This window comes from Equus przewalskii, chromosome X (assembly GCF_037783145.1).
Source record: "Equus przewalskii isolate Varuska chromosome X, EquPr2, whole genome shotgun sequence".
Lineage (NCBI taxonomy): Eukaryota > Metazoa > Chordata > Mammalia > Perissodactyla > Equidae > Equus > Equus przewalskii.
This window is the reverse complement of record NC_091863.1, coordinates 95,222,571-95,231,699: the sequence shown is the minus strand read 5'-3', so window position 1 is coordinate 95,231,699 and position 9,129 is coordinate 95,222,571. Positions and strand designations below refer to the sequence as shown.

The window sequence follows — 9,129 nt, the reverse complement described above, 5'->3', positions numbered from 1 at the left end:
ATGAATCCCAATGACCACTTTACTCAACTTTCAGAGTGTCTGTTAGAATGGCTCTACCTCCATGTCTTTCATCAGGAGAGAAAAGTTATTCATAAATAAATTAGAAACGACTTTTCTTTGAGAATGGACTCCATATCTTCCAATGAATTACTAATTCCTTAAGATGTCAACAAATTTTGCGTATTCTCAATGAAGTTTGCTTTTTGATAACTGAGAATACTGCTTATATACAAGCAAGGGGAATCAATACCTGCTTGCATGCTGAAGTAGTGAATTGGGTTTGCAGTCAACCCAACTTTTTTTTTTTTCCTGCTTTTTCTCCCCAAATTCCCCCAGTACATAGTTGTATATCTTAGTTGCAGTTCCTTCTAGTTGTGGCATGTGGTACGCTGCCTCACCGTGGCCTGACGAGAGGTGCCATGTCTGTGCCCAGGATTCGAACTGGCGAAACCCTGGGCCGCCACAGCAGAGTACGCGAACTTAACCACTTGGCCACGGGGCCAGCCCCCAACTAGTTAACCCAACATTTTATAAATAGCTTGACATTAAAATCAGAGAAGACAACCCACTTAATCATGTAAACATGGAGTCTGGATGGAATCATCATGCTTATGTTTATCCTTTAGACTCCTTCAAGGTCTTGACACAGACTAAGCAACTGACGTTTGCTGAATGAATGAAGCCTCAGCGCAGCAACAGGACAGAACGGTAAAACTGCTTTAGGATAATGCTATGCCATCTGAAAGCAAGGCAGGAAGCTGTCTACAAAAGAATGCCACTGCTTACTTACCAAATAAGTATGGCTCTGCACATCATCAAATCCCAACAGATTCTATGGATAATTTAAGCGAATCTAATATTAAAAAGGAAATACGGGTGGGGAAAAAAGGATGCTGACCTAAGAAATTTTGGAAAATAGTGTTTTTACTGGAAACTGACACCAAAGACAAAGGACGACAGGTACAAACTGTACTCTAGGTGGTAAAGGTGTTTCTCACGGGGATATAGGGAAGCAATTCTGAAACTGCTGAGTATGTTATGTTGGGATTGAACAAATAATAGACAGTAAATGGTGGAAGTCAGTTTTCTCATTGTTGGAGAAGGAGGTTATTGACAAGCAAGAGGAGAAAGCTAGAATGATCCATGTGTTAATAGATTAGTCAGACATCAGTAAGGACTCATTTCATTTAATATAGAGATGGTTACACAGAAATATTTATAGATGTGTATATATAAAGAGATTAGTATACATGCATATATTTCTTTGCTCTGACAGCTGAGAGCGCGTTAGAGAAATGACACCTCAGCAGCAATGAGCACATCTACCACTGAGACCTTGATTTATAATACCCATTTCCAGTAAAAGGAACTTGGGGGGCTGGCCCTAGGCCGAGTGGTTGGGTTCGCGCGCCCCGCTTCGGCGGCTCAGGGTTTCGCTGGTTCGGATCCTGGGCGTGGACACGGCACTGCTCATCAAGACATGCTGGGGTGGCATCCCACATGCCACAACTGGAAGGACCCACAGCTAAAAATATACAATTACGTACTGGGGGGCTTTGGGGAGAAAAAGGAAAAATAAAATCTTTAAAAAAACAAAAAGGAACCAGAGCTCCTTGGATAAATGGCTGATTCTACGGCTGGACTAGGAACTATACAAGATGAGCCAGGAGCATCTTAGAGTGACAGTAAAGTGTTCAAAAAAAAAAAGGTGGCAGCATGTCAAAAGGACACAGAAGCCAACTTGAAAGAACTCTCAAAGGCTAAAACTGGAATAAACAGAACAAAATAGTGCAGCATTGGATTATAACTCAAAGTATAAAATAAATACACCTAAGTCCAAGCCGACGTAAATAAATGGCTGAATAAATAAATAAATGAGGGAGAAGAGACCTATCTGGTGTAAAGAGCAATTCCAAATTAAGTTATATGGATATTTGCCCCTCAAGGCGGGGGGCCTTAACTCCTCCCCACTCCTTGGGTTTGACCTGTGCTTAGTGACTCACTTTCAAAGAGCAGATTTATGGAACGGGAGAAAAAGTAACTTTACAGTGGAGAAACCTAACAAACACTCCTCAGCTAGGTGATGAGTCATGGTGACAGTATGTATCCTTGATGTGAAGTAAAAAAACAAGTCACCTCTGTGGTTTTCCTCCCCAAAGTCCATAACCCTGGCTGAATCATGAGAAAAACATCGGACGAACCCAAATTGAGGTACATTTGACAAAATCTTTGACCAGTACTCCTCAAAACTGTCGGGGTCTACAAAAGCATGGGAAGTATGAGAAACTGTCATGGCTAAGAGGGGCCTAAGGAGACCTGATGATTACCTACATGTCATACCCTGGGTGGGATCCCAGAACAGAAGAACACTAGGTAAAAACTAGTGAAATCTGAATAAAGTATGGAGTTTAGTTAACAGTAATGTACCAATGTTGGTTCCTTAAATTGAAAATGTACCACAGTAATGTCAGATGTTAACAACAGGGGAAAGTGGTGCAGGGGTTATGTGAACTCTTGGCAAACTTTTCTGAAAATCTAAAACTATTATAAAAAGTTTACTTAAATCAAGAAAGCATAATATGCCTCAGTATATCCTGGACTGGATCTTGGAACTGAAAAAGGACACTGGTGGAAAATTGGTACAATCTGAATAAAGTCTTGAGTTTACTTAATAGTATGCACCAGAGTTGGTTTCTTTAGTTTCGACAAATGTACCACAGTAATGTAAGGTATTAACATTAGAGGAAACTGGGTACGGAGTACATGGGAACTCGCTGTATTTTCTTTGCAACTTTTCTGTAAATCTAGTTGTTCCAAAATAAAAATTTTATTTAAAAAATGGAATGGAGGGTAGCTGGATGCACAAGCAAACTCGATCTGTTTGGACCACCCTAGATAACCTGCATGATGGCATTTGATTTGTTTGGGACTCTGTAGTCAATCTCTCCCCTCATCGCCACACTGTCTCCCATGCTGGCCCTGCTGTATCGGCCTGAATGCATTTCACGTGCATGGATCTATACCAGAAAAGCGGCTGTGGGTAACAGGGGAAGGGATCCCCAGGAGACTAGATGACTCAAATCTAGAGAACAAAACAAAACAAAATGGGCCAAGCTTCAGAAATGAAGGGAACAGGTGAGCAGGTGGGGGAAAGGGGTCTGTTAAGCAGGAATTAACTCAGAACAGAAGACAGTTAAGATTTTTTGGGAAATAAGACAATGATTCTAGGCTGGGAGAAGACCGGAGACCAGCGAAAATGACGACACAGTCGGTACTCCATTTTCTCGGCCTTACCTATGGCCTACTCATAAACTCTTTCACCCATATTATCTTTGCTGCTTGTAATATTAGATGAACAAAGATTGGTCTGAGAATCAAGTGCCTGCCAAGAGTTACTAGGAAGGGTAGAACAGACAGGGGTTAGGGTGAGAAGGGACATTTCTAGGGCCATAGCCACAAGACCGTTCCAAGCCTCTTAGTTGTTTCTGTGGCCATCTTCTCCACCAGACTGTGAGCTCTTCTGGCACAGGGCTGTCGGCTTATCCTTCTCTAGTCCCAGCAGTGCTCTGTACATAGTAAGGTGTTCAGAAAACATCTGCTTAATGGATAAGTAAGGCAGCAAGCCAGAAACCAGTGAGATTGGGAATGCTTTTCCTTCAGAAACTTATGGGGAAACAGTAAGTCTCAAATATGTCTTTACCTTGAATCCCCATAACATTTAAGGTATTTAAAAATATTCTGATGCTTTCTTCACATCAGTGGGAAGATCTGGCCTCTGACTCTCATAATTACACAACTGAAACCGGAATTTGGAGGATGGTGTATTAATGTTAAACATATATTTCTAAGAAGAAAAAGCCACTGCCCAGCTGTATAATTTGAGGATCAGAGAAAATAGTATGCTAAATTATGTTAGGTCAATATTTTAATTCCAATTAAGGTAAACAAGACAGGTGAAAAAAGGCTCAATATGACTCTTCAAAGAGCTTTTAATGAAATGTGGTTTTAAACCTTTTCTTCTAGCACAGTGGTTCTCAGCTTGCCACACCAAGCCCATGATGAAATTTTCACCATAGGAGAAATTGGAAAATAACAGAATACGGTTACTGGTTTAAAAGCTGGGTTTATTCACTTTAATAGACTGTCCATTGCTCTAAGATGATAAGATTCTGCTTGACTTTTTTTTTTAGTATTAAAATGTTCTCTTTTATGAAGAGGTGATAGCAGATGATGGCAGTTTAAAAAAGTGTCGAGTTGGCAAAAAAATGTTGGTGCCCTATGTTGATCCCTAAAATGCTATTCGTCTATGAAATTCCAATGTTAGAAAGCACTTCCATATCCTCTTCTCTTTTTGTTCTAGGCTGGCACTCAGGGATTCGGGAGAGGCAGTAAGAAATGTACATTTGTTGACTACACCTACTGGTTAGGCACCAAGCTTTACATATACACTATTTCTCAGTAAATCTTTACAATTTCAGTCAGATGTTCTCATATTACAGATAAGGAAATGGAAATTAATATAGGGTAAATAACTTGCCCGAGGAATATGCTAACAGAGGGAACCAAACCCAAGTTTACCTGATTCTGGAATCTGTGCTCTTTCCTATAATACCACACTACTTATTAGAGTGAGTCTCTAATACTCATTTTAGGGAGGGATATTGTTCAATTTTTCTTTGTACACATCTTAATGTTACCTTTCAAATTCACTTTCTAACTTGTAACTGTAGTATATTTATATAGTGACAGCAAACATTTAAAAAACTAAACTTAGAAGTGTCAGTATTCTCTTAAGCTTGCATCCCAACTATTTTTGCCTTTTTGTCCAAGAAACCACATAAAACCTATCAGGAAATATTCACATGGCAACGCCTTGATTATCTGCAGTTGAAATGACCAGCACCACAGCACACAAGTCCTCCGGCAGAAGTCATTGAAAGCTAAGCTGCCTCAAAGAATTAAAGACATCAAGTTCTGGGGCTGGCCAGGTGGCACAGCAGTTAAGTGCGTACGTTCTGCTTTGGTGGCCCGGGGCTCGCCGGTTCTGATCCCAGGTGCGGACACGGCACGGCTTGGCAAGCCATGCTGTGGTAGGTGTCCCACATATAAAGTAGAGGAAGATGGAAAGAGTAAAGACGGATGTTAGCTCAGGGCCAGTCTTCCTCAGCAAAAGAGGAGGATTGGTGGCAGATGTTAGCTCAGGGCTAATCTTCCTCAAAAAAAAAAAAAAAAAAAAAAAAGACATCAAGTTCTTTAAAACACTAGACCAATCACACTGTCTCCCAGACCCTGAGACTAAAGAAACTGGTTGGGGGGCTGACCCTGTGGCCGAGTGGTTAAGTTTGCACGCTCTGCTTCAGCGGCCCAGGGTTTTGCCAGTTCGGATCCTGGGCGTGGACATGGCACTGCTCATCAGGCCATGATGAGGTGGTGTCCCACATGCCACAACTACAAGGACCCACAACTAAAATATACAACTATGTACTGAGAGGATTTGAGGAGAAAAAGCAGAGGACAAAAAAAGAAACTGGTTAGTTAGAAAGCTAATTGCCTAACAACTTGATCTATGGTGTAGAGTGCAGAAGAGTGAGCAGAGAGATGGGGAGAGGCGAGAGGAGAGGAAGGAGAGAGCACAGCACTGGCAAGAGGAAGAAAGCAGCATGGGGTAAAACCAAGGCAAACAGTATGCGATGAACTAGAAAATCCAGAATACTCCCAAACCATGCAGGATTAACAAGGCTATGACTGTGGCTCCCCAGCTTCTGGCTTACACACTGAAAACAAATGCAGTCAGGAACATATAAAGCATATAGAGGAACTCTTAGCAGTGTTCATTTTAGAACTAGAATTTAAATTTCTTTTCCTTAGAGGTATGTAGCTAATGCATTATAATTTAGGGGTCCAAAATTTGATCTTCTGCTTGCTAAAAATCACATTATAAAACAAGACTTTGTTTTTCCTACATTCCTCAATTTACTGAAATTATTTGAAAATAAAGGCACATGTTTAACAAGTGTTGGCGACCAACTTTTAATAATACATATTTAATTTTCAGAAACATATGCTAACCATCAACAACATGATCAGGGTTCTATTGCCCCAGATGTTATTTCATTGGTACATCATATCAATATTTACAGAGGCTTTCAAATTCAACAACACAAAACAAAACAGCTTAATTTTTAAAACTACAATGCTTTAAAAAAATGTAAACAGTTCAATTTTACATTATCGTAAAAAAGAAGACTCACTCCTTAATGCGGCTTAATTTTTTTTAAGTGAGCAAAGCCTGGTGCTCATGGATAAAGAATGAAAAGAATTCTTTACATAGAAACATTGTGCTCCAGTGTGGCAAAAAAAGAGAAATTATATATACACATACAAAGAAAAGAATCTTAAGTCCACAATTTAGACCACAAAAAAAAATCTTGTCCCCAAACTGAGAAATTTATAAAAACCATTTACACATGGTTTTTGACCTACTGAAAACCTATATAACATTTTCAAAACAATAACTCAGTCAAAATATACCACTTTCCTTAAAAATGGAATTTTGTGCAAAAGAAACTGTTTAAGCTAGAAACGAGACTCCCCCCCAAATAAGAGGCCAAAAGAGCCACTGAAATAACTTAACTCTGTTAGATTTAGTGCATGTAACCAAAAGGCACACACATGTGATTAATATATTAATATATTTTCATGCAGAAACCTTGCATGTTCACAATTATATAACAAAAACACAAACGTAACAAAACGTAAAGCCTAATGTTTGGCAATGTTATTCTAGCCATATTCCTTTCTAGTCTATCAGTCCAGCGTTTACTAGACCATTAACATTGCCTCTCAAAAAATATATTATATTTGAACAACTTCCAATAAAAATTAAAAAAAGGATGTTAGCCTAAAACACTATAGTATTTTTTTTTAGTTCTGATACGTATAGAAACTTACTGATAGGTTTATTTTAAATGTCATTTCAAATTAAGATACATTTTTCCTTTTGTTAATAAACACTTTGATTGCTCCAGTGAAGTCAGCAGAGAGAAGAACTTCTGTGTTATCTGTCTTCATAATACCTTAAAAGCATAAGAAGAATAGTTTTTAGTTGATTTTAAAGGAATATGAAGCCTACTGCCACTTATCACACGTCCATGACCCTCCACACCTTTGGGGTGGAAGATCCTCTCCAAACCTTTCCAGTCTCTTTTCTGGCTCGCCTCTGTAATCCTTCCAACCTCCTGGACCTCTCCTCTCTGAGGCTCACCTCCACTTACCTTGTCTTAGCTGGTCTTTCCCTGGCCTGGGGAGATTACAGTCCCTCGGCGCTAGGATGCCTGGATTTACTCCCAGGCAGCCTAGGCCTCTGAGTTGTTTAACGCTTCATTTCGTGGCAAGAGGCTAGTGTGTCATTCAGCCCCAGGACTGGGAGTGCTGGCAGGATGGGATCAGCTGGGCAAGTCTATTGCTAACAGGGTTCTCTAACGAGGTTGACCGTAAGGTTTATCATACAGGAGACATACTGAACCTGACATGAAACCAAGTACACGTGATCGCTCTGTGAATGCCGACAGCACCTTTCACCTGTACGATCCACACTGAGAGCTATGTAGCTATGCTGAATGACAAAAATGCTTACCTCTTACATTTGCCAGTAAAAGCACTTAACAAAACTCAGTGTTAACTAACTCTATTATGCTTAGGCAAAAACTGTAGATTTAAGAAGTACTGATTAGTAAGGAAGGAACTTTTTTTTCCAACTTTTAACTGGAAAGTTGTGTACAGAATGAGTTAGAAAAAATGATTTCACTTAGATTTGCTAACACCATATCCTAAGCCTTTGAACATTCCTCACCAGCCTTTTGGCATATCTCAAAGTAGTGTTATGCAGCAGAAGCAGCAGCAAAGGACTCAGGGATATGAGAAAGGCTGGAGAAGAAAATGCTTTATAAGATACAAGAATAATGAAGATGATAATGATAATATCTACTATAAGCCAGGCATTTTGCTGGGCACTGTACATATGTTATCTTTAATTCTTATCACAACCTTGTAAACTAGGTATTATCACCATACAAGGAAAACTGAAGCTCAAATTGCCAAGTATGTCGGGAATAGAGGGGGCAGTTATATCTGTTTTACGACCTCATATGCCGGGTTTAAGAGTTTATCTTAGATTATACCTAGATAAGAACAAAACAGCAAATACAAATCTGAGTATGATCCATTAAAAGTTGTTCATCTTTGCCACCAAAATTTTTCTTCATGGACAGAAGAGTGTATTTAGTGTAGTGTATAGTGCAAATAATACCACAAGGGAAATTACTTGAGATTAAATGAAATAAAAATACTTGAGAACTTCTAAGCATTCAAATACTTTTAAAAGCACCTTTTGTACATTTTATCTGTTGTGGCTTTACAACTCTCTTAAAGGCCTGGTTATAGTCTCTAAAGTGAGAGAAAACATTTAATAAACTATTCTGCAGTTGATTTTAATAATACAAACTTGTTTTCATTAATATCTGATCCAAATTTACATGGTTTTATCATACTCTTAAGGACTAACAGGGACCATTTTTATATAATTGACACTCAATACTACTTGACGCTTTCTTTCCACTTCTCAATCTGAGCATTTTATATAACTGGAATTATTATTCATTCTCAAAGCATATGCTGCAAATGACAAGAAATTACAGGCTTGTAAACAGCTATCTATGAAAAGCTGTAAATTTGTGCAAAGTAGAAAAACAACATTGCTTTCATTTTGGTTTAATTCATTTATTCAGCAAATGTTTATTAAGCACCTACTATATGCAGGCAAGCACCGTGCTAGGCACTGGCACTAGAACAATGTATAAGACACAGAAAGTCTCTGTCCTCACAGATATTACAGTCTAGTAGAAGAGACAGAGAATACATTTTGTATTTGTATGTCTTGTTTGTGTTTCTCCAAGGAGAATGGTTTCCCATAAAAAAAACTATGAACTTTCAAAATTTTCATTTTTAATTCTCCGGTGAATTTCAAAGAAGTAAAACTTGCAAGAACAATGCTACTGAAATGTTCAGAAATGGCTATCTGACAACCATTACGTTGTAAAGAAGAAAGAAGTATTCTTCATTCTCATGAAA

At 38.8% G+C, this 9,129-nt stretch overlaps 1 protein-coding gene across 1 annotated transcript in view; it reads right to left on the bottom strand.

Annotated features, from left to right (window-relative positions):
• Positions 1–6,014: 6,014 nt before the first annotated feature.
• The window catches only part of WDR44 (WD repeat domain 44), a 70,829-nt gene continuing 67,714 nt past the window's right edge, over positions 6,015–9,129 (bottom strand). Inside the window, exon 20 of the mRNA XM_008506661.2 lies at positions 6,015–7,076. Within this exon, the coding sequence (XP_008504883.2) occupies positions 6,982–7,076 (95 nt within the window). The 3' untranslated portion in view covers positions 6,015–6,981. The remainder of the gene's footprint in view (positions 7,077–9,129) is intronic.